The 26429-nt window shown below is 36.4% G+C and overlaps 1 protein-coding gene and 1 pseudogene across 1 annotated transcript; one reads left to right on the forward strand and one right to left on the reverse strand.

The window, feature by feature from the left end:
* The first annotated feature begins 1236 nt into the window (after window positions 1–1236).
* Window positions 1237–3431, forward strand: LOC146885684 (uncharacterized; annotated as a pseudogene).
* Window positions 3432–10375: 6944 nt separating this feature from the next.
* On the reverse strand, window positions 10376–13505 carry LOC114188398 (cation/H(+) antiporter 4-like). The gene is made up of 4 exons (XM_028076984.2): window positions 13242–13505; window positions 12694–13123; window positions 11600–12186; window positions 10376–11515 (listed from the first exon to the last, which is right to left on the reverse strand). Exons 1-4 carry the CDS (start codon window positions 13503–13505, stop codon window positions 10421–10423), a joined length of 2376 nt encoding a protein of 791 aa, XP_027932785.1. The 3' UTR covers window positions 10376–10420.
* Window positions 13506–26429: the final 12924 nt, after the last annotated feature.

The raw sequence follows: 26429 nt of genomic DNA on the forward strand, positions 1-26429 counted from the left end.
ACTCTATATATGTGTTGTTACCAAATCTATTGTTTCCAATTTCTTGTCATTATCAATATTAACAAGTTCATGCTATAGTAAAATCTGTCTAACTTTAGTTTTCAAGCAAAATTTAGGTTTTAGCATCTATTTTGCATCTTAACTGTTGAATTCATTACAACATAGTATTGTTTAGTACAAAAGCAAGCCTGATTTGGGAGATGTTGAACTCCCTTTCTCTATGAGTTTGAGAATGCTTAGTACAAAAAATCAATATCAAAGGCTTTTACGATGCCTTTCTCGTTCACTACTTTTCTCTTGTGGTAGTGATTTTAGGTATGTGGTAGAGAATATAATAATTCTTTTTGCATCCTTATTGAATAATTGAGTTTTGGTAAGAGAAAGTAGACTTGTTGAATGTTATATCTATGAAATAAATTAAGAATGCATGATTGGATTAAAGAATCATTTTACTTAATTCCTTCCACTAAATAGCACATGATCCGTGAAGAAGACCATTATTCTGAATCAAATTATTGAAGTAGCTGTTGTCATTTTCATAGCATTTTTTTATCCTGGGCTTTAAGTAGTTATGTGTGAAATTGTCATTGACAGAGTACATTGATACACTTGTCCAGTTCAAGTCTTTGTGGAGGAAATTCAGGACAGAGTCAAAGTACATTGTCTCTCAAGCTATTGCTGCTAAGGTATGATGTTGGTTATTTGTTAAAGACTTTTAAGGTTCCTTTATATTAGGGAAAATGTAAAATCTATTTTATTGTGATTATTAGATTATTATTATTATTTTTAATGTAAATTTAGTGTCTATTTTGCTGTGATATTTAATTTTGTTTATTCCTTGCATTTCTAAAGGGTAAAAACTTACATTGCAATTGTATAGGTACTGTTGGCAATATTCTCCACTGAATAGCACTTTATTTGAGTGAAAAAGATCCTTCTTCTCAATCAAATATGTGAAGTAGTTATTGTCAAATGAATTGTGTGTCATGAAATCTGTTGCTGCCAATTTCTTGTCATTTTATTAACAAGTTCATGCTGTAGTAGAATCTGTCCAATTTAGTTTTCATGCAAGATTTTAGGTTTTACCATCTATTTTGCATCCTTATTGCATAATTAGTGTTGTTAGGATAAAGTAGACTTGTTGAATTCATTAGAGCATTTCGTGTTGATATTTCTTCTTCAACCATCACTCTTATGATGGAGGTACTAAAATATTCAAGTATTTTATTCATGTAGATGTCATCAGGTGGTTCTGACCGTCCTCTTCCCTCGTCAGGTCATGGCAATAAGGGGAAGGGGAAAAAAACTTATGTGGTGAAGTTATTATCTCGTATAAACAATATAAATCCGCCATCCACTCAGCCAACTACACCTACTTCAACCTCCACTGCTAGATCCACCCCACCTGCATTGGATGTTGCTGGGTTGACACCTACACCACCTCCTATTGTTGGATCAAGTGGACAAGCAACCCATGTTGGACCATCCAATGTATTATTACAAGCTGATCAATGCACATCATCCCATTCCCCTCGTGTTGCTTCTAATCCATCAACTCCTACCACAAACGTTGCACCATCATCTTCTACACATATCCCAGGGACACATTCAAGTTCAGCAGTTAATGATATGGATGCAGTTAATGATATTAATGTGGAAGAGGAGTCCAATAATCGTCCTATGATTCGACCTGTTGGTGGAGGGTAACAATATTATAAACTTTTGTATATAATTTAATGTTGGTATATCAATTTGTTGTATTATAATGTTTGAATTGTATTTGGTTTAGGTTTTATCCATCAAAAGTTGCATCAAAAGCCATCACAGCCACTATTAAGCAGCAATTTGATCAACCATGGCTAACATGGGGAACAATCCCTAAAAGTGAGAGAGGTCTTTACTTCCAACGTTTTAAGGTACCAATATAGTTATTCTAGGACAATTAATGTATTGATATGTTTTATCAATCAGTTTTGAAAATGCTTATCTAATCACAAGCTCATACTTAAAATTTGAGTCTCCTATTTTTGAAAAATAAATAGTGATATGCGATTGATAGTGAAAATCCTTTCTTGTGTACTTGTCATCCATGTTCCATTTTCCATGCATTTTGCTCCATTTGAAATAGATCTTACATTCATAAAGATGTCATTCATTTCACAGATGCAACGTCTTGATTTTATTTGTCTCATCATTTATAGCTGAAGCTCCATTTTTCTTCTTACACTTTCAATATTTCTTCAAACTTGTATAAAACTCTTGAATTTCAATAGTCATTTATCATATTGATATTTCTATTCTACTTTATTATTATACAATTTTAACCTATATTCATTGCAATCTTAGAGAAAGGTGTCATGGAGGGTTGAGGACGAGGATAGAATTCTAAAAAATTTTCACTCCAAAGCATCTCATAGACTTTCAGAGATGTTTAAAGAGGCTCGAAGAGAAGGTAAGAGGCCTAATTGGATTGGAGATTCTATTTGGAACAGTTTGTTGGAGAAATGGAACATGCCTATGTATCGAGAGAAATGTGATACAGCTAAGAAAAACCGATTATCTGAGAAAGGTGGGAGTTTACACACGGGGGGATCTATCAGCGTGCATGACCATGCTATTCGTTTGGTATGACATCTTTATATATGTCCTATTCATGTATGACGTAATAAGAATTGTTTCATTTATAAACTTTTTTGTTTCAGACAGAGGAGCTTGGTTGTGCAGTCCATGTTGATGAAATCTTTGAACAAACGCACATACGAAAGTCTACAGGGGATTTTGTCGATGAGAGATCTAGGCGGACACATGTTAGTTTCTACCATGTTTTTTACAGTTTGACACCTCAATTATTTACTATTTTAATACAAGCATTATATATTTGAACAGGAAGAATTTCAAAATAGATTTTCTCAAGCATTATCTGAGACTGCATCTGTTGGTGTCTCACAATCCACACCCATGGACCCTGCTGAGGAGGAGAGACTAAGGAACAGATGTTGGTTAGAAGCGGCAGGTGGAAGGTACAAGGGATGAGTGTATGGGGTTGGACATGTTGATTCTAATGATGATTGTGTTGATAGTTACATACAACAGACACAAGCATCTTCTAGTCAGCAAGTAAATCCAGAGCAGATTATTCAACTTCAAACGCGACTAGCAACTAGTGAAGAGCGCATTCGTCAAATGAGTTCCCAATTTCAAACCCAATTTGATACGATACAAAATTTTATTGGTGCGATCATCCAGTATTTGCCACCTCCAGCAGCAGCGGTTGCACAAACTATTTTCCAGCAGCCAAATACTGAGCAAGGGAATCAGGCTGAACAAGAAAATCAAGTGCAGCATCAACAAGTGGAACAAGATCATGAAGAAGCCCCTACTTCACCTCGTCCTTATCGTGATTATTAGTAGACTTTCTTTTTGTATTATATATTATCACTGCATGTTTTTGTATTCAGATTTTTGTATTTTATTGTCTTTGGATTTTTGACTTTGTTTGTTAAAACCTAGGTACGAATATTGTATTTAACAACTTTGATGTTATATAAATTCTCTGCTATGTAGTTATACTTTGAATTTTTATGATAAACTATTATGTCCAGGTTTGTACAGGTGTTCTACGAAACAATTTCATTAAAACTAATACAAGATGAAAGTTATGCAATTTAGTAGCAGTTAGGTAATTACATACGGATAGATCCGTAGGTAATTACATACGGATAGATCCGTATGTAATTACATACGGATATATCCGTAGGTAATTACATACGGACAAATCCGTATGTAAATTTAGCTACGACATATTTACATACGGATTTTTGTCCGTATGTAATCCGTAGGTAATACTCTCTTACCTACGGATTTTGTTAGTTACATACGGATTTTGGCTGTAGGTAAATCGAGTTTTTCTTGTAGTGAGAGCAGAGGTTTAATCCAAAACCAGGAAAGCAAGCTAGATTGAAGCCTAATGCAAAGCTAAGCCCCAGACTAAAAGTGAAGAAATGGAGTTCCACTAAGCGCACTTAACCAAAAACAAGATGGAACCCTATTAGGTAGGATAGTGGGCCTAGTCAGCCCAATATAGGCTGTCCACCAAAAAGGGGAAGTTCCCGTGATTGAAGGCTTTTGGATATCCTACCCTAAGGCTAAAGGGTTGGGCTTATAACAAAACCCATCGGTGGATAAGATCACATCTTCATAACAAAAGGTGTACACGTTCGACTTCACTCAAGGTAATGGGCCAAACCCAACGAGTCCAAACAAATTGGATCTTATTGTATGACAAAACCACATATAGGTAATTTTTTTCAAGAATTAATTTCTTCAAGCAATATGGTTTTACCAGTCCCAGCAGAGCCTGTGATGAACACGGATTTGCCTTGAGGGATGGTAGACTAAATATGCTTATGCTTGTTTCCCCTTTCTATTGGAGTGAAGGTTAGTCCAATGTTAGCATTTAGATCCATTTTCAGTCCTTGCTCGAAAATGCCACCTTTTCCTGGCTTTCCAAGCAAAGCCCAAGTCCAACCCATCTAATTATTTTATTACCATTTGAGGACGGCCCAGGTCGTTATTTGAGTGCAATCGGAGAAAGCAAGTTTACCTTCTTTGAATAATATAATTCGTTCTAATGTCAAAACTAAGGGAAAATGTCAGATCTTATCACTCAAGCGATAGAGGCAGAGGCTTTACTTCAATCGCCTACGCTAGGACGGAGTTGTTGTCGCGTGAGGATTGGTCGGGGGGAATGCCATCATGTAGCCAGGTATGAATAAGCCAGTGAAATAAGACAAGGAAATGTACGACATAACATGCGTAATACATAAACCAATATTGATCAAGTGGGTTTGTACTGATCCGCTCTTAAGCTGTCGAGTAAGGATTGCTCCATCTATAAAGAAAGGACACAAGGGGTTTCAGAATTAAGCCACGTGGCGATATCCGCGAAAAACGAAAGACTTTTTTTTTCGCTTTGACCTTCGCACATCTATAAATAGAAGTTTCTCTATTTGGCAAAGCAAGACGAGATATGGATCCACCAGTAACCACTTTAATGCTTTTTCAAATTGAGCAAGCAATTAATCATGTAGAGAACACAAAACTCTAAAGGAGCAAACCCTAGCTGCCATTTGGAAGCACATGCCTCCTGTCGAGGAAGAGGTCTTGGTAAAGTAGATACAAGAGCTTCGAGACTGTTTTTACGCTCTGAAAGAACGAAGGAGAGCTCTCATCCGAGAGCACGAATTGTTGCTTATCTAAGCAACCTCCATTATCTGGGGGGGACTAGGGGAAACAATTAAGAAGTCCTTTGTTTTTGCTTTTCTTTTTCTTTTCACTTAATGTGTTGTTTGTTTAATTTGTTGTATTGTTGTGTTTAGTTGTGTGGCTTGTTTGTCTATGTGTGCGTAAGCTTCATAAAGGGTCTGTCAACTCTTTTTAGAAATGAAAGACAATAAATTTTTTTTGCCTGGATGATCACTCATATGTCAAGTATACACACTGGTTTCGTTTTCCACAAATTGGTGATCTTTCACAAAGCTCACCCGATAGCTTAGAAAAAGCGTTGGCTAGGCGAAGAAAGGAGAAAGGTGGCAAAGGCAGAAGTGAAGATGCTGGAGGAGATCGACTTTGCTCAAGAAATCAAGTATACCACTTGGTTGGAAAACGTGGTACTAGTGTAGAAACCTAATGGCTAGTATAGAGAATCTGCACAAAATTCACTAATTTAAAAAAAGGCATGTCCCAAAGATGCATATCCACTTCCAATCATCGATCGATTGGTTGATAGGGTGTCTGACCATCAGGTGTTCAACTTTTTAGATGCCTATTATGGGTACAACCAAATACCTTTGTATCATTTAAATAAAAAGAAGACAAATTTTATCACCGAACATGCTAACTATTGTTATGAGGTTATGTCGTTCTGGTCGAAAAACGCAAGGGCCACCTATCAAATGATTATGGACAAGATCTTTCGGGAGCAAATAAGTAGTTGCATGGAGGTCTACATTGACAACATAGTGGTTAAATCCCAATCGGTCTGCAACTATGTAGAGGCTCTCATGGAAGTATTAGACCAAATCTGAAGGTATAATATGAGATTAAATCCTGCTAAATGTGTGTTCAGTGTAGCAATAGTAGAATTCCTTGGATTCAGGCTAAATGCCCGGGGGATAGAAACCAACCTGGATAAATGCGCAACCATCCTTGATATGTGGTAACCGCAAAACTTGAGAGAAGTACAAAGGCTGGTTGGCCGACTATCATCCTTGTCAAGGTTTTTACCTCGACTTACCTAGCGGATCAAACTGATCCTAAAGGTAATGAAAAAGTAGTCGATGGCCGAGTGGAACAATCAATGCGACAATGCCTTCACATAGGTTAAGGCCATTCTAACCAACCCTACTATCATGAAAAGACCAATACCTGGTAAGGAAATGTAGTTATACTAGTTTTAAGCAAACGAGGTCGTTAGTGTCGCCCTGATTTAAGAAGACTCGAAGAAAAAGTTATCATGTAATTGTTTGCATTAATGGTCGTCAAAAGGATATGTTAGCCCTTCATTAGCCGAGTGTTGCAATGCACAGAGACTCGATATCAACTCATCGAGAAGGTTGTGTTAGCCCTTCTAACGGTCGTCCAAAGGATGAGACCATTTTTTTAGAGTCACCAGGTAATTGTTTGCATTAAGGGTGTCAAAGTGAGTCGACTCGAGGTTAGTTCACCATTTATAATAATGAAATCAAAGTGCTTACTTAATTCTCGGAATATTAAAATATTATTATAAAACTAGTAGTTAAATATTAAAGTATCAACATATATAATTTCTCATCGTTACTTTTTAGTCACAAAAATATTGATTATATTATATAAATTACTTTATTTTAGGTTTAATTAGTCGGATAATATCATTTGAATGAAAGTGAGTACCATCCGACTAATTAAACATTTATTTTATTTATTATTAATTGTTAAATACTTTATTATATATTATTATTTTAAGAATTGAAGATGTTGATGATAATAAACATTTTATTTCTTCTCTATGAGGAGTGATGATATTGTTTTTTAAATAATCACATGGATTTACTCTTACTTTTATTTTATCGTACTTGTGTTCCTTATAGAAAAACATTATTCTAAATATATTTAAATTTGAAGGACTGAGATCCATTTCCATGGAGAGTAACCACTCCAAATACTCAAATTCCATTCTTCTTCATGCTCTTAAAATCTATTGTCAGAACCGCATTGAAATCAACCAGGTTATATGGTTCGTACTTACTTTTATACGTAAAATGTTTTCTTTTTACTAAAAACAAATCCGTTTCTACCTTTTACATATCCATTTAATATGTCACTTTAACAAGAATAGACTTTTTTTTTAAAAGAAACTGATTCTATGCAATTATTTGGAAAATATATATCTTCAGTTTAAAAAAAATGGGATCCTGCGACAGATAGGAAATATTACGTAGATTAGTTACTGCATGTATTATGCATACACTATCTCTTTGGTTTTGTTCTATATATATATATATATATATATATATATATATATATATATATATATATATATATATATATATATATATATATATATATATATATATATATATATATATATATATATATATATATATCAGCTTACAAAGATGTATGAGTGTATCTTTTGTTGGGTTTTTAATAAACTTATATGTATTAGCTATTATGGATAACTAGTCGTTGTAAGAAACTAATCGTTGTGAGTAGTTAATGCACTAGCCGTTGGAGTCTAAATAGTTAATAAATTAGCCGTGTATAGACGTTGAGAGTACAATGGTCATGAAATGTGGGTCTATAAATTATATTATGTATTGTATGAATGAAAAACAACACAAGAGGTGAATAAAGTTTGTTCATAAGTGAGGTTGATTGTCTACAAAGTGGTATCAAGAGCCACTTAGCTTGAGTGTTTGAGTGGAAAAAAGAGAGAGAGCTAGAGAGCTTGAGTGTTTGAATAAAGAGAGTAAGAGAGCTAAGTATTTGCAAAAAAAAAAAAAGAGTGAGATGGCTAGTCTTACAAACAGTGGTTCCTGCCCAAGTTGATAAAGGTTGTCAACTATGACAATTGGAGTTTAAGAAGGAAGGCTCTTCTTGGCTCCCAAGAAAATTGGGAGGTGGTTGAAGATGGTTTCGATGAACCAGCCAACACTACAGGTTGGTTAAATGCCCAATTGAAAGTGCTGAAAGAAGCACGTGTGAAGGACAAGGCAGCTTTGTACATCCTGTACCAAGCTGTGGACGAGTTCGGCTTTGAGAAGATTGCAAGTGCTAAATTTTCAAAAGAAGCGTGAAACATATTGGAGAAGGCGTATAAGGGAGATGACCGAGTAAAGCAGGTGCAACTTCAAACACTCAAGGGCGAGTTAGAGAGCATGAAGATGAAAGAGACCGAAGGAGTAGTTGAGTACATTACTTGAGTTGAAGCCATGGCGAACCAACTTGCTAGAAATGGAGAGACGTTACCCGCTAGCCGAGTTGTGGAGAAGATCTTGAGGTCATTGAAAAACGACTTCGAGAATGTGGTGTGCGCGATTGAGGAGTCCAAGGACTATCAAAACTCACGGTTGCAAAACTTGTAGTATCTCTTGAAGCACACGAACAACGAAAGAAGAAGAAGTGAGAGCTACTTGATCAATTATTCAAAACAAAGATGTCAATTAAAGATGAGAAAGCTTAGAACACTCAAGGTAGAGGACGATATCGAGGAGGTATAAGAAACGATCCTAGTGGTAGAAGCTGAGGACAAGAAGAGAAAGAACAATCTAGTCAACAAAATTGGCACGGAAGAGGACGAGGTCCATGAAGAGGAGGTCAATCAAGCAACTCAAATGTTGAGTGCTTCAAGTGTGGCAAGTATGGTCATTATGCAAAGGAGTGCTACTCGGGCAAGTGTTTTAGTTGTGGTAAGTTCGGACATTTTGCCAAAGATTGTAGATCTAAAAGTAGAAAGGAAGAGACGATCACCCTCACAAAAGATGTTGAAGAAGAAGCGACATTGTTGATGATGGCGCGTAGCTCGGGAGCCTAGCATAAGCAAGTGGTGAACTCGGCAAGAAGACCGAGTAGCATGGAGAATTCAGCAAGAAGACCGAGTAGCATGGAGAATTCAGCATGGACAATCAAGTAGTGTGAATAGCTCGGTGAGACAACCGAGTCGGTTGCATAGGATGGTAAGACATGTAGATAGCCCACACAGGGTGGTGGAGCATGTAGATACCTTGGACACCATGGTGGAGCATGAGGCTAACTCGGCTAACTTGGTGGAACGCCTACATAGCTCGGATAAGTTGGTGGAGCAAGTGGATTACTCAGATAGCTCGGTGGAGCATGTGAAAAGCTTGAGTAACTCAGAATTTGAAGAAGAAGAGCTTATAATCCAAAGGTTAGAGATTGCAAAAAGAGACTTGCAACAGAGTATTGAAAAGGAGGTTAGAGACAATTTAATTCTACAAGCAAGCTTAGAGAGAAGGAAACAGGCTTTGCAAAAGCGGCACTTGGAATTTGAAGAAGATGTTTCAAGTTAACAAGAACAGTTACAAGTTGATAAGGATCTGAGAGCTACACTGGAGGTGCAAGATGAGAAGTGGCGACTTGAAATGGATGAGGAGATTGAGCACAACAATACGTGGGTGTGGTATGATCTTTCAAAAGAAAGTCGACCTATTGATAAGAATTCAATTAACGACAAGTCGGCCACAAAGACAAAGAACCCAATGAGTAACAAGTCGGCCAAAGAGAAGAACAAGTTTGCTAGTAAGAATGCAAAAACTGAGAGAGTAGAGAACAAGTTAGTCATAGGGAAAGCGAAGTATAGGTCGACCATAGATAAAGCGAAGAACTTAACTATTCATGAAAGGGACAAACACAGTGTGAGAAGAGTTATTGCACGTTGGAAGCCGTGATGAAGAATAAAGGAACAAAGATGAAGAATAAAGAAGCATTTAAGTTTACGGGAGAGTTTTGTTGGATTTTTAATAAACTTAAATGTATTAGCCATTGTGGATAACTAATCGTTGTGAGTAGTTAATGTATTAGCCATTAGAGTCTAAATAGTTAACAAGTTGACCGTTTAATAGTCGTTTATAGTCGTTGATAGTACAATGGTCAAGAAATATGGGTCTATAAATTGTATTATGTATTGTATGTATGAACAAGAAGAAGAAGAGGTGAATAAAGTTTTTTCATAAGTGAGGTTGATTGTCTACATCCTTTCCTTTGCTACAATATATGAAATCTCCTTTCTCTCTCTTTCACTCTTGTGTTGTTTTCCTTACAGTAAAGAACTATTCTCGAAAGCAAGTGTGTTTATAACACTGGCCAATACAAAATTGGAAACTTTTCTGAAAAGTCAAAACTTGTGAACTAATGCGTGTAATCATGAGGCAGCCGTAGACTGTTGTTGTATAACCAAAACAGAAGCCCTAGTCTCCATATCAGGTGAAGCAAGCAAATCACCAATCACTCCCAGCTCCGAATATTCAGTCCAATTTTCCAACCCATAGGTTTGAGAAGATCTCATTCCGTAGCGTCTTCCGACAACGATGAAATCAAATTTGTTGGCTATGTCTTTGAGGAAAACCGTTGTCTCAGATGCATCTTCTATGGTGCGCTCTTCGTATGTCACATTTTCCAGTTTTCCATAGGCTCCACGCACCTCCCTCAACTCCTCGTCATCAATCATGTCTTCCCAATTCGACATATCACGGTCGTATGCGACCAACCTATACACAAACAACTTGTTGCCGAGGTTTTTCGTGAACCTCCTAGCCAAGCACAAGGCCTCTCTGTCATCGGGTCCTCCCAGGAAAACCATTGCCACTTTGTAGTTTGCCATGCTGAACCCAGCAGAGCCACGTGTCAGAAGAATCCCAATGGAGCAAGGTGCCCTTTCCAAGACCCTTGAGTTAAATGACCTTATGTTGCTGTCCTCTAACTCAATGGAACCATCCCCTCCCCATTTCACATGAAATGGAAGGATTATAATGGCTGCGTTTTTGTCCAGTGCAAGGTGACACACATCTTCATGCATCAGTGCCATTGGGGATATGGCAGTGTAGGTGTTGGCGGTGGCACAACCCGCATAGTCACGTTCAAAAAGGTCAAAGGTCACGATGAGTTCCCCGGAGTAGTTGTAGGAGGACCCCACCTTTTGCTGAAGTCTGTGTGCGATGAAAATGGGAGTGGACCTTCCCACCAGCTCCATCAGATGCACAATATCTGCCACCAGTGTGTTCTCTGGACAAGGAGAACACAGCTGGAGCACGTTTTTCATGTGAATCACTTGGTATGTCTTGTGGATGCATGCGACAATCCTAAGCTCATGATTCTGTTTCAAGTTCATGATGTTCCTTTTTTGATACCCCGCGTATTTCCTTGAAGGGTCATACAATGCCTTCACACCAATCTTCGAAGTTGTTCCCAGAACCAACACCGACACGATCAGAACACCTATTACTTTTTTGTTTTGTGCCTGCAATGGTTGAAGAATCAAAACCACTTACTTATCTATTATTATAACATGGTTGAATGAGTGGTTCAAGAGTTAATCACGTACCATTGAATCGAACATGAGGACATAGGAGCAGACATCCACGACACCTTTGGTGCTCAAAATGAGAGCAAGGCAGAAACCATCAGAGAAGGGCATTTTACAGTAGCCGCAAATTCCCATGCACAATAGTATCTTAATCAATTGGGCTAATAGAATGAAGAGGAACACGACCACAAAGAAGGATAAAGGTACACAGGCTTTGAGATCCACCTTCATGGTGCAACATGTGACAAAAATTGAGGTGAGGAACCAACTGCTAAACAGCTCAAGTTGGGAAACCAATTCTGACCCCAATGGAGGACCTTCAGGGACTGCAAGGCCTAAAATAATAGCCCCTACTAAGAAGGGTTGGTTGAAATACCCTGCGAAGAACCCTAATCCCAGAAACGACACTATGATGGAATAGATGTATATCTTGCTCACGGGTTTCCCTTCTGGGGTGTTCTTCACAATCCACTTCATCGCCGGTCTCCCAATCAGTGGAATGCAGATTAGGTAAACAAAAAAAACCACTACGTTTGTGATTAGACTAGGAACTCCCAACTGCACGCTTTTCACATAGTCAGCGCCGAACCCTGCTGCGATTCCACCTACACAAATCACAAACATGAAAAAACACAAAATCAATAAGGATAATGGTAATTTCATTATTTTTTTTTTAAATACAAAAATTTACTTTTTTTTATAAGATTATTTTACTTGTGTAAAATTTGTTAAATGATAATCAAATCGTGTAAAGAACATCTTTCCTATCAATAAAAAATCTATAGTCACCATATCCATCCCATTACTTTACCTTTGAAATTTAAATTTAATCTAATTTATATAGTTATTTAATGGAACCAACTTTATAATTTTGTCTTACATTTTTGTTTTTCTTACAAAAGGTATTAAATGGATGAAAAAATTCCGTAACATAACCCTTAATAATCACCTTTAATTAAATAGTTTCAAACTAAATATAAGTCATACAATAGTTTTACAAATTTACACGTTAAGGGAGCAATAAAAAAAGTATGTAGAAATTATAAAATGATGTTTTATTAAAATATTATTTTATAAAGTAGTTTGACTGATGAAGAAAACGATTCCATTACCAGTTAGGTCATTGACGAAAGCTGTGGAGAGGGCAAGGCGACCGAGTTCGGAGTTGAGGATTCCAAGGTCGTTGAGCATGGTGGAGACGACGGCAAAGGAAACGCCGCCCTGAGTTACGATTACCATTGGCAAGCTGGAGAAACTGTCATAATCATCATTTATTTGTGCCAGCTGAGAAGACACCATGCTCATGACGGTAAACCCAATAGCTATGGAGACGAAGTAGGAGGAAAGTGCGATGACCCATGCCTTCTTCCCCGTTTTCGTGATCAAGCTCAGGTCCATTTGCACTGAGGTTATGAAGAGGAAGAACGAGAACCCTAACGCTGACACTGTGTTCAGGATATCAGCACTCCCAAAAGGGAACAACATCTTCTTGTACTGTTCAAATGGTCCTGTCGGAATTGTTGGCCCTAGCAGAAAACCAGCCTGAAAAAACATGCAAACCCTAATGCTTTAACACATGTTGTTTAGAACCAACTTTTAAAGGAACGATGATGATGATGATGATGATGATGATGATGATGAGCAGAGAAAAGGGGCACACCATGACTTGTGAAACGAAATAGGGGAACCCAAATTTCTTGAGAATGAAATGAAAGGCTTGCGTGACGGCAAAGATTGTAACCATTTGAATCTGAAGCATGGTGTATGCAGATTGTGTGGGCGATGAACCATTGGGATGGTTCCAAATGCCATCGGAGATAATATTCATGGGCTGATCCATGCACACGTTGTAGATCTCACGTCGTGAGAGAGGGATGCTGAGCATGAGCGTGGCGGAAGAGAAGATGGTTTGGTTGGAATTCATCTTGAAGGACAAGCAAAAAGAGTGTTAAACTCACCACCTCTCCCCTTCTCTTTCAAACCCTCCGAGACAACCTTATAATTTTCAAGATGTCGCAGAGAGTTGAAGAGAAGGTGATAGTGGTGAGACAACAACAAAGTGATCGAAATGGTGAATTACAATGAAAGGAAAACGAAGAGCATTAGAAGAGTGGGAAGGGAAATATAATTAGGGCTTTAACAACTAGATACAGAGAAAAACCTGAGTTTACAAGTTTTCATTTACTTAATTTGATGGTTATGAGGAACTTGCCTAGGTGTTGCACGCTAATTTGTGGCTTCTCCATATAGAAAACAACAGTGAAAGCTTTCTGTGACAGATCATGTGTATTTTTTAACATTCTATTTTGTTTATGTTTAGGGTGTCATTTTTTTTTCAAACGGACTCTTTTTTATTACATATTTAATTTTATCTTATTAGGATGTATTTTTCTTTTCTTTTCAGGTGACTCATATATTTAATTTCCTTTCTAACAATTGTTTGTTTAAAATTGACATCTTAGTGAGTACTACAACATTATTTTATCAGTAAAAAAAGTAACTCGAATAAATAAAAAGAAAGAGAATACCCACCTTTATATCAAGAGCCGTCACTACAGCCAAAAAGTTAGAAATCTCCTCTTAACTAAATCCTCTACTTCCTCTTACAGCATGCAAACAGAGGAAAAAAAAAAAACTAACAAGTTTATAAATAGTGTGATATAAGAAAAAAATTACATTAATTAAATAATGTAATGAATTACAAGAATATTTTGATTTGATTTTAATAATACATTTTAAAATAATTAATTACAGAGAAATTAATATATAAAATAAAAAAAATAATATTTAATTTCTTTTCTTAATACTGTTCTATAAAAATAAATTAAATTCAAAAAGAACTAAATTTTAATGTAATTTTATATTTTTATATAATTGTCATTTATTTTCTTAATATTTATTTTGCAAGAAAAAAAATTAAAATCGCTAATATCAAATTAAACAAAATAGTTAAAAATTACAAAGTAAAAATAAAATTTACTAGAATAAAATTAAGGGAGTGATTAAACATTTAATATTAGTTTGAATGAGCAAGGAAATATATTATATAACATTGTTCTTACTAAGCTAACAAACTCCTTATGAATCTCGGTATCCCTTTTAGGATTGTCTTCTCACTTCTTACAATTACCAAGTTATCCTCGTCACTTTTTTTATTACATCGAGATTTCCCATGTCCAAAGGGGTACTTTCAATAACATTTTAACGTTAAAGTCAACTAGATGTATATATAATAAATATTACCTACAACTCTTTTATTGACGGATATCCGTCCGTTAGTAATCAGTCGGTAAAACTCGTTTACCAGCAGATATTGATTCTTTTCGACAAATTTGGACCGTCAATAATACCTTTCGTTTTTTTGTAATGTGAGTAAACCTTATGAATAACAACCTTTTATACTATTTCCATGGACCTTTACCTGAGTGGGCCTATTCTAGGTGATTTTTAGGATATATATTTTGATCTCATGTTAATCTTTGATTAAGAAACTCTTGTTTATCACTCCAATTTTCTCATGGTATGTGAATCTAGATGACGTTGTCTCGTGCTAATGACATTATCTAGGATTCATATCCTTCACACATTCCTCCTAGGTTAGAGATCTTCCAATTCGAGAGTCCACGGTTAGATGTATAGGACCTTCAGATTGAATTTGATCTAAATGGTTGGGGAGGAGTTGAACACAATTGTCAAGTTCTCTTCGCGTGCAATAAATATGGGCCTTGGTGTCATCGCATTACCGTTGTTGCTCTGATAAGCAAGATATTTAGATTTGATATTAGTTCTTCATAACCTTCTAATCTTAGAATGTCTGTATGCCCTTCTATTTCTCATTCACCAAATAGATTGCCTCTAGGTGAGGGGACATCTTGTAGGTTTGGGGAACCATTAGCGAAGGCATCTAATAGTTGTGATGTTGATTCACCAAGTACCTTGGCCAATGAAGAGTCGAGGGTAACCTAGATCTTCTTGGGTGAATGAATAGGGTGGACCCTAGGGTTAGAGAATATTTTCCAGATATAGAAGGTAGCCTATTGTTCATACTTTGGGGAAAGTATCGCTTTACTTGAGGGTAATGTAGATGATGACATCATATCGATTGAAAGGATAAGCGTTATAGACAATATTTGTCATTGTCAAGAGGGTTATCCTTCAAAACTCTTTTAGATGTATTATGCCTTGATAAGCAACCTTCATGACTTTCCTTTGATGAATTGACCATATAGGAGTATTGTGGGTTCTAAACATTGTCCTAACACAACTTCACCCTAACAATTAGGTGTATCTTCATGCATTCCAAGTTATATGATTAATAGTGTAGAAGGAACTTTTAACAACGGTTAAAATGGACTTTTGAAGACGGTTCCATGACCGTCGTTATTCAGTATGTCATTAAAGTGGGCTTTTAACAACTTCAACTCGAACCTCTGCTATGTAATTCCCTCTCATTTCTCATGCACTACAAGAAAAAATGGATTTAACGGAAGTATTCTTTTACATTACTCAGGGTTAAAACCTCTACTAAGTTATTTATCCAAATCAACACACTTCATTACCTTCCCCACCTCCTTCAACGTATCCCATTTAGCTAACTGATTTTTTGTTGAAATTTGCAGGTTACATGGCATTCCAAAATCAATAATCTCCGATAGAGATCCCTTGTTTCTTAGTAAATTTTGCAAGGAATTATTTCGTATATAGGGAACAAAACTCCAATACAGTACAACATATCATCCACAAACAAACGGACAATCAGAAGTCATTAACAGAAGCTTGGAAATTTACCTCAGGTGTTTCACAAGTGACAACCCTTGAACATGGTACAAGTATCTTCACTTGGCTGAATTTTGGTACAATTTTTCCTACCATTTGGCCATTAAAACCTCCCAATTTCAAGTTCTATACGAATATCCACCGCCCACCATTCCAAACTATATTTTATGAACAATTGCTACCCCCACACTAGACTTGGCTTTATAGTAACGCGTAGAGATGCTCCTCAACCTTAAGATCACACTCGAACAGACTCATCAACATATGGCCTCCGCTGCCAACAAAGGTCACCGTCATCACCTCTTCAATCCCGGGTCCTCCTCTATCATCGTCCACACTGTCAGCATTCACTCTCGGTTAACTTTTATAACAAATTGTCTCGAGAATATTTTGGTCCCTACTCAGTGAAACAAATAAGGGAAGTTGCATACCAATTATACCTCCTGGATCCACCTAGTCTTCCATATTTCTCTCCTCAAGCCTTACCATGGACCAGTCTCTCCCCCTTCTTTTCACTACCCACTAGAACTTTGTTCTTCACCTTAGACTACTAATCCCTTGCCCACTCTATTTCAAACTTCTAAACAAAACATATACACTTCCTCACACTTAACTCCCATCTCGAGCAACTCAAACAACTCCTCCCAACCATCCACTTCTCTCTCTTTCCCATCCAATGACACGTTGCCAACATCTATGGCTAATATTACACTGTTTCACCAACCTTTACTTCTTACCAATTACCAAAACTTCACCCATACCCGTACCCGTTTTCTTACTACTTTAATATTAATTTTAATTAATTTTTATAAAATAATAAAAAATTATGATAAAGGAAACATAATATTATCAAATATTTAATATTAGCAGGATGGTTGTTTCTTCGATATCAAATACTTTGAAATAAATTATAATTGTTTACATTTTATATTAGAATACTAAATAAAATTTCATGAGAACCAAAACATTTTTTAAATTTGCAAACATTAATGAAACCTAGTTGATAAAATTTAAAAATATTTTTAAAAAAATATAAAAGAAAAATAAGTATTCAAATTAAAATATATTTTAAATGCTTGTTTACTTCAATTTTTTAAATTATAATGAATCTCTTTTTTATACACTAATAAAAGTTATAATAGATCACTTTATCAAAATGACACAAAGAACAAATAATAAACACAATAATAAAATTTTAAGATAGATCTTGTATCTTTTGAACTTCAATATATGTTGGATGATGATAAAACAATATTCATGACAATTACATTAAATTTTTATATTGTAGTAAATAAAAATTATTTATTCAATTATAGTGAAAAAATTTAAAGTATGATTGTAATGAGTTAGAAAATAAAAGATAATTAGATAAAACTTTTCGAAATAGTATTCTACATGATAAAAATAAACAAAAAATAAAAATATTAAAAAATTAACAAATGTGTGTCTTATAAACAATTTGGAGACTCTTAAAAAGAATCGCACAAAGGAAAACAAATATATAATTAAAGGTATGATAAGATGAAAAATATCTTAGAGATCTAAGAAAACTTTTCAAATATCAACATATATACTTAATGGTTGAGAAATAACAAAAATTGTTTTAGCGAATCAAAAGAGTTCTTCAAATAAAACAAAAATTAATAATAATAATAATAATAAGTAAAGAATTTTTTTATATTACCAAGTAAATGAAAGGTTTATGTTATTAAACACTTAAATTGAGAGTATTAAACATTCTCATATGTGAAAGGAAAATATACAATAAATAAAAATATTAAAAAATAATAGAAATATTCAAAATGTTAGACATAATTTTTTTTTTAATTGACATACATCATTTTAACATAATTACATAAAGGTTATGATAAGATAAAAAATATATTGGAGATGTGAATGAGTTTCATGACAAACCAAATAATTAGAAGAAATAAAAAATAGAAATTATATATATATAGTTACTTAATTAATTGTAAATATTTTAATATGGCGGGGACGAGTATTATGGCAGGGATATGTACATCCCCATCCCTATCCCCATCCCGATACCCAATTGAAAAAATCGGAGATTTTCCATACCCATACCCATACCTAGTCAATGCCGGGATTTCCCATCAAAACGGGGACGGGTTCAGGCAATACCCAAGGGGGTGGCTTTATTTGCCATCTCTAGTTACCTGGTGGGGATGGGGATGAGACCAAAGTTTCATACCTATTGGATTTGGATATGGGGATGGGGATGAATTTTTTTTACGGGGATGGGTATGGATAACGAAACCCGTCCCCGCCCTGCCCCGTTGCCATCTCTAGTCTCATTAATATTTGCAAATTTAATAAATCTTTTGGTTCTCATTAAATTTTATTTGGTATTCTAATCTAAAATGTAAACAATTATAATATATTTCAAAGTATTTGATATCGAATCATCCTCCAAATATTGAGTATTTGATAATATTATGTTTTCTTTACCGTAATTTTTTATTATTTTATAAAAATGAATTAAAATTAATATTGAAGTAGTAAGAAAACGGGTACGGGTATGAGTACGAGATTATACCCATTACTCGGTGGAGATGTGGATGAGACAAAAATTTTATACCGGTTTGATTTGAGTACGGGGATGACGATTGGAAATATATATATATATATATATATATATATATATATATATATATATATATATATATATATATATATATATATATATATATATATATATATATAAATAATGTAAGGCCCACTTTATTTTTCTTCCTTTAATTAGAAGGGATGCCCCAAATCTGCTGGGCCTAAGGGCTGGCCCATAACGTGCCAAGGCCCTAAAGCAGCCAAGAGTCCCCTTTTAGCTCTCATTTGCAAATTGTTCCCTCTCATACACTCACTCTTTTAGTAACCTCGTTCCTTTTTTGTGTCGTTGTTCCAGTTCTTAGATCTGCTCTTAGAGTTGTTGGTTCCGTTGGTTTTAGAGTCGAAGCCCGATATTAGCTCCTTTTCAGCTAAGGGAAGTTAGGGTTCTGAGTTTTAGTCTATTTTGGTCTGTTTTGGAAGTTACTTGATTTTTGCATATAATGTACGTTGTTGTGAATGTATGGATTGCCTTATGTTGTTGTTTTGGATGTGAAAATGCGATTGTTGCAGGAAGGCAGTGGCGAGTGTTGCTCTCGCCCAAGCGAGACTGACTCGCCCAGGCGAGACTAACAGGGCCAGACCAGGGTAACACACACGAACTCTCGCTCAAGCGGAGTGCTCTTGTTTTAAGCGAGGCATTGTCTCGCTCAAGCGAGAGACGCTCGCCTAAGCGAGAAGGCGTCAAAGCCTTGGGGTGCTGCTGCAGTTTAGCCCAGGCGAGGAACCTCACCTTTAGGCGAGGAACCTCACCTTTGGGCGAGGGGTTGTCTCACTCAGGCAAGGGAGGGGTCGCCTAAGAGAGTGTGCGATAATCTCCTGGGGCCTCTGTCGCGATCTCGCCTAAGCGAGAGCCTGTAGCTTGAGCGAGGGGACTCCTCTCGCCTGAGCGAGGGCTTCTGGCTTAAGCGAGGTCCGCTGCAGGCCATGCTATTTTCTTCGCCTGGTTGTTGTGAGTTGCTCAATTTATGATATATTCTATTTATTGTATGAGGCATGTGAAATGTATGACAAAATCTGTGACTATGAACTGGATTGATGTGATTGTGTGATCTTGGCACGGGAAATGAATGAAATGGTTGGTAATCAAAGTGGCATGGTATTGGCATGAGATAAAATTATATATTCATGAGTTGGGAAGAACGAGATAATATGGATTCAACATGGGATGTGAATGAGGATGGACTACAGAGGTTGGTATGGGGTTTTTAACGCATGAATAATATTGTTTGGTTGCTTGGATATTTTTGGTATGAGGTCAGTACGTAATTCCTTGAACATCCCTAGGTGGGATTTCAGGGTCGTGTTTGAGTGGTCAAGACGTAATTCCATGACCCCTGTTAGTGAGAGTTCATGGTGGTGCCCCATCTATATAGTCTGGTAAGGATTCAAGGTAAGGTTGCATCCTGACACTCTAAGGAGTCAGTTAGTTGTTAGAATTATGGTGCTTGATTTAGTCCCACATCGCTCAGAATAGTGAGATGTGGTTCTCTATTTTACTATATAAGAGACTCTATGTAAAGCTTTAAGATACACCAAAAAATACAAATACTTCCTAGTGTAATCGTGGACGTAGGCATACACATTGTAGCCGAACCACGTTAAATTCTCTGTGTCTATTTTTCTCTCCTTTATTCTTTCCTTTATTGCCTTGTTCCTAACAATTGGTATCAAGAGCCATTTTTCTTAGTATGCTCTATGGTTGCAGCATTGTCTGATCTTCCACATCAGAAAAGATTTGGTTTCTATTTTTTCTTCTTGGGGATCTCAGTTTAGAGAAGTAGTGGGAGCTTTGGTCAAAGGCAGCAGAAGCTTTGGTCAAAGGCAGCAGAAGCTTTGGTCAAAGGCAGCAGGAGCTTTGGTCAAAGGCAGCAGGAGCTTTGGTCAAAGGCAGCAGGAGCTTTGGTCAAAAGCCGCAACAGGAGCTTTGGTCAAAAGCCGCAGCAGGAGCTTTGGTCAAAAGCCGCAGCAGGAGCTTTGGTCAAAAGCAGCAGGAGCTTTCGTCAAAGCAGCAAGAGCAATGGCATTGGAAGAAGGGAAGGTGAAGATTGAGAAGTTTGATGGCAGTGACTTCGGGTTCTGGAAGATGCAAATAGAGGACTACCTGTATCAGAAGAAGTTGTATCTACCCTTAACAGGGCAGAAGCCAACTGACATGGAGCAGGCGGAATGGGATTTGTTAGATCGGCAGACACTCGGTGTGATCCGATTGACATTAGCCAAGAATGTTGCGTTCAACATCATGAACGAGAACACAACCGTAGATTTGATGAAGGCATTGTCAAATATGTATGAGAAGCCATCTGCAGCCAATAAAGTGTATTTGATTCGCAGACTAGTCAACCTAAAAATGGGTGAAGGTAACTCGATTACTAATCATATTAGTGAATTCAATACAATTATTGCGCAGTTGACATCAGTGCAGATAACATTTGATGATGAGGTGAAAGCATTAATTTTATTATCATCTCTTCCGGAAAGTTGGAGTGCAACTGTTACTGCAGTTAGTAATTCTGCAAGTAATAGTAAGTTGAAGCTTGATAACATCCGTGACTTGATCTTAAGCGAAGATGTTCGCAGGAAAAGTTCAGGGGAATCTTCCAGTTCTAGTTCCGGTTCAGCATTGAGTACTGAAACTAGAGGAAGAAGTAGCCAGAAAGGTCGTAATCAAGGCCGAGGCAGATCAAAGTCTAGAGAGAAATCAAAACCAAAATTCCGGAATGATATCACTTGTTGGAATTGTCAGAAAAGGGGTCACTTTACAAATCAATGTAGCGCTCCAAGGAAGAACAACAACAACAAGAGGCAAGATAGTGATCAATCAACAAATGCAGCAACTGATGAAATTGAAGATGCACTATTATGTAGTCTAGATAGTTCTATTGATTCATGGATTATGGACTCAGGTGCGTCATTTCATACTACACCTTCTTTAGAACTATTATCTAACTATGTTCCAGGAAAGTTTGGGAAGGTCTACCTTGCAGATGGAAAATCTCTTGATATTATAGGAAGATGTGATATCAATATCAGAACCTCTAATGGAAGTGTGTGGACTTTGAAGAATGTCAGACATATTCCAGCCTTAAAGAGAAACTTAATATCTATAGGGCAGTTGGATGATGAGGGGCATTACACCACCTTTGGAGATGGACACTGGAAAGTAATGAAAGGTAATCTTGTTGTTGCTCGTGGAAAGAAACGAGGATCTCTTTACATGAAGATGAGGATATGATATCAGTTGCAGAAGTTGGCAACAGTTCCTCTTTGTGGCATCAGAGACTTGGGCATATGAGTGAGAAAGGAATGAAGCTCATGGTCTCAAAAGGTAAAATACCTAACTTGAAGCATGTTGACGTTGGACCTTGCGAACATTGTATCTTTGGAAAGCAGAAAAAGGTTAGCTTCTCCAAAACAAGTAAGTCGTCTAAAGTTGAAAGACTAGCACTAGTGCATACAGATGTTTGGGGGCCAGCTCCAGTGAAATCTCTTGGAGGTTCACAGTATTACGTAACCTTCATTGATGACTCTACAAGAAAGGTATGGGTTTATTTTCTTAAAAATAAATCTGATGTGTTTTCTGTGTTTAAAAGGTGGAAACAGGAGGTTGAGACTCAAACAGGTTTAAAGATTAAATGTTTGAAGTCTGATAATGGTGGAGAATATGACAGTAATCAATTCAAGGAGTTTTGTTCAGAGAATGGGATCAGAATGATCAAGACAGTTCCAGGAACACCAGAACAAAACAGTGTGGCAGAAAGAATGAACAGAACCTTGAATGAAAGGACAAAATGTATGAGAATCCAGTCAGGATTACCCAAGGTATTTTGGGCAGATGCAATAAGCACAGCAGCCTATCTCATAAACAGAGGACCATCAGTTCCTTTAGGCTATCAGTTACCTGAAGAAGTATGGTCTGGAAATGAGGTAAACCTTTCACATCTGAAAGTTTTTGGTTGTGCTTCATATATTTTGTTGAACTCTAATAGTAGAGATAAATTGGACCCTAAGGCAAAGCGATGCTATTTCATTGGCTATGGATCTGACATGTATGGCTACAGGTTTTGGGATGACCAAAATAAGAAAATTATCAGAAGTAGAAATGTTACTTTTAATGAAAACATGTTCTATAAGGACAGAACTACAGAATTTGCAAATGCAAATAAAAAGGCAGAGCAGGTATCATTAGAAGAAATTTCAGAAAGTGATGTAGCCAACAGAAGGCAGAATACAAATGTAGAGCCTGAGTCAGAGCCCGAGTCAGAGTTTGGGTCAGAACCTGAATAGATAGTAGAGTCAGTAACTCCTGAATTACCGACTAGAAGGTCTAGCAGAACCATTGTAGCACCACAAAGGTACTCCCCTTCATTGCATTACTTGTTGTTGACTGATGTTGGTGAGCCAGAGCATTTTGCTGAGGCTATGCAGGGAGGTGAATCTATTAAGTGGGAGCTAGCAATGGAAGATGAGATAAAGTCTCTTCAAAAGAATAAGACATGGTCTTTAACGAAGCTTCCAGGAGGAAAGAAGGTTTTGCAAAACAGGTGGGTCTATCGGTTAAAAGAAGAACCAGATGGCAGCAAACGATATAAGGCCAGACTCGTAGTGAAAGGATTCCAACAGAGACAAGGAATTGACTTCACAGAAATTTTCTCTCCTGTTGTCAAGATGACTACCATCAGAGTTATCTTGAGTATAGTAGTTGCAGAAAATCTTCATCTGGAGCAGTTAGATGTGAAAACTGCATTCCTACATGGAGATCTTGAGGAAGAAATCTTTATGGCACAACCAAAAGGTTTTGAAGTACAAGGCAAAAAGAATCTTGTATGCAAGCTTCATAAAAGTTTGTATGGGTTGAAACAAGCACCGCGACAATGGTATAAGAAGTTTAATGAGTTTATGAGAAACTCAGGATTTCACAGATGTGAAGAAGATCATTGTTGTTATGTGAAGAAATATATTGATAGTTATATCATTCTTGCCTTGTATGTTGATGACATGTTGATTGCTGGTGCTAATATGACAGAAATTGACAGGTTGAAGAAACAATTGTCAAAAAATTTTGAAATGAAGGATCTTGGTCCAGCCAAGCAAATTCTTGGTATGAGAATTTCCAGGGATAGATCTAAAGGTATTCTAAATTTATCTCAGGAAAAATATATTGAAAAATTGCTTAGCAGGTTCAATGTTGGAAATGCTAAAACCAGGAATACACCTTTGGGAACTCACTTAAAGTTCTCAAAAAGGCAATCTTCTCAGACAGAGGAAGAAGAAAATCACATGTCTAAAGTGCCATATGCATCTGCAGTAGGGAGCTTGATGTATGCTATGGTTTGCACCAGACCTGATATAGCACATGCAGTGGGAGTTGTGAGCAGGTTTCTATCCAATCCCGGAAAGGAGCATTGGGAAGGAGTGAAGTGGATATTGAGATATTTGAAGGGCACTTCAAAGATGCATTTGTCCTTTAAAAGAAGTAATCTCACTTTACAGAGGTTTTCTGATGCAGATTTGGGAGGTGATTTGGATGGTAGAAAGAGCACAACAGGTTATATTTTTACGTTGGGTGGCATAGCTATCAGTTGGAAGTCCAAACTTCAAGGAAGAGTCTCCCTTTCAACCACTGAAGCTGAATATATAGCTATCTCAGAAACAGCAAAAGAGATGATATGGTTGAAGAATCTTCTAAAAGAATTAGGAAAAGGGCAAGATGAACCTTCATTATTCAGTGACAGTCAAAGTGCCATTTGTCTTGCTAAAAATCCAATTCTTCACTCCAGATGCAAACACATTGAATTGAAGTATCATTTTATCAGAAACTTGATAAATGATGGAGATTTGATTTTGTTGAAGATTCCAGGTGCAGAGAATCCAGCTGATATGTTGACCAAGACTGTCACAACAACTAAGTTGAGGCTTTGCATTGCCTCAACTGGCCTTCGAGAAAATTGATGATGAAGGCACTACACTAGGTGATAATGTAAATCAAACCCCAAGTGGGAGAATTGTTAGAATTATGGTGCTTGATTTAGTCCCACATCGCTCAGAATAGTGAGATGTGGTTCTCTATTTTACTATATAAGAGACTCTATGTAAAGCTTTAAGATACACCAAAAAATACAAATACTTCCTAGTGTAGTCGTGGACGTAGGCATACACATTGTAGCCGAACCACGTTAAATTCTCTGTGTCTATTTTTCTCTCCTTTATTCTTTCCTTTATTGCCTTGTTCCTAACATTAGTCTCACTTAGAGTGGACTGACTCTTGTGGTGAGAGTAGTAGGAGGCCTGAAACTCATTAAGGACTAACCTTGTGTGTGGGGGAATTGAAATATTGTAACACTTGTAACACTTAGCTCGGGGGTGAGCAGCTCGGGGGTGAGCAGAGATATCCACCACAAGTGCGAGCATCCGCTGAATCCAACCAGATTATATGTATCCGGATGAGTCGAGTCAAAGTCTAGTGTATTGTTTGAGGAGTCATGACATGTTTGGATGATATATACTGTTTGGACTGTGTAATGGCATGTGACTATTTGATGAACTGTTTATACTTTAGCTTACCCTGTTTGTTTGTTAGGTTGTCTTGTATGTGGTTCTTCTCCTTTTGCGATGATCATCAATTTATTGATGGGAACAAATGCGAGAGGTTCTCGCGGTCAACAGGGGAATAGTGACTCCGCTGCTTAGCACGTCTGGGCTGGATCCCGCTTAGTGGATTTTTCTTTTAGGGCCACAACCCATGTATTAGCTGTTCTTAAATTCCCAATTTTATTACTGTTGAATATTTGTATCTGATTCGTTTTGGCATAGTTAGGTGTCTTGGATTGTATGGAGTTGTGTTTAAACTCTAAGACTGCGTGTCTATAATATCATGTGTAACGCTTCCTTTAATTTTGTTTATTAATTAAATGGGGTGTTATATGTATCAAATAAATACTTATCTTATACATCTTATCAATTGTTTTTATTATATTTTAACTAAAGACTAAAATATTGTGTCTAAATATGTAAATATATTTTATAACCGTTAGTCATTAAAAATTAAAAATGTAATATCTAATTATATTATAAATTTTTATTAATAATAGAGTTTGTTTAAGATTCTATTATATTTTAGTTTATAAACTTTTTGAATTTAATTGATATAATGACTAATTATCTTATGTTTCTAAATTAGTTTATTTTGTAGTTTAATTTTACATAACCAACATCTATTTTGTAAATGGTTGTTAAAAAACACCAATTATGTAAATAGTGAAAATATAGTTGTGAAGCACATACGTGTTGCCTATCTTTATTTTATTATTATAAAAAATCAAAAATTATTAAAATAAATTTAATTAAATTTATAAAAAAATATAAAAAACAGTTGGATACAAAAATGAAAAGAAATTATAATTAATAGAGTAGTTTATATGAATAAGAATAGGTAATGAAATGTGTA

This window comes from Vigna unguiculata, chromosome 6 (genome assembly GCF_037176805.1).
Source record: "Vigna unguiculata cultivar grain cowpea cultivar isolate G323 ecotype 2 chromosome 6, ASM3717680v1, whole genome shotgun sequence".
Taxonomy (NCBI): Eukaryota; Viridiplantae; Streptophyta; class Magnoliopsida; order Fabales; family Fabaceae; genus Vigna; species Vigna unguiculata.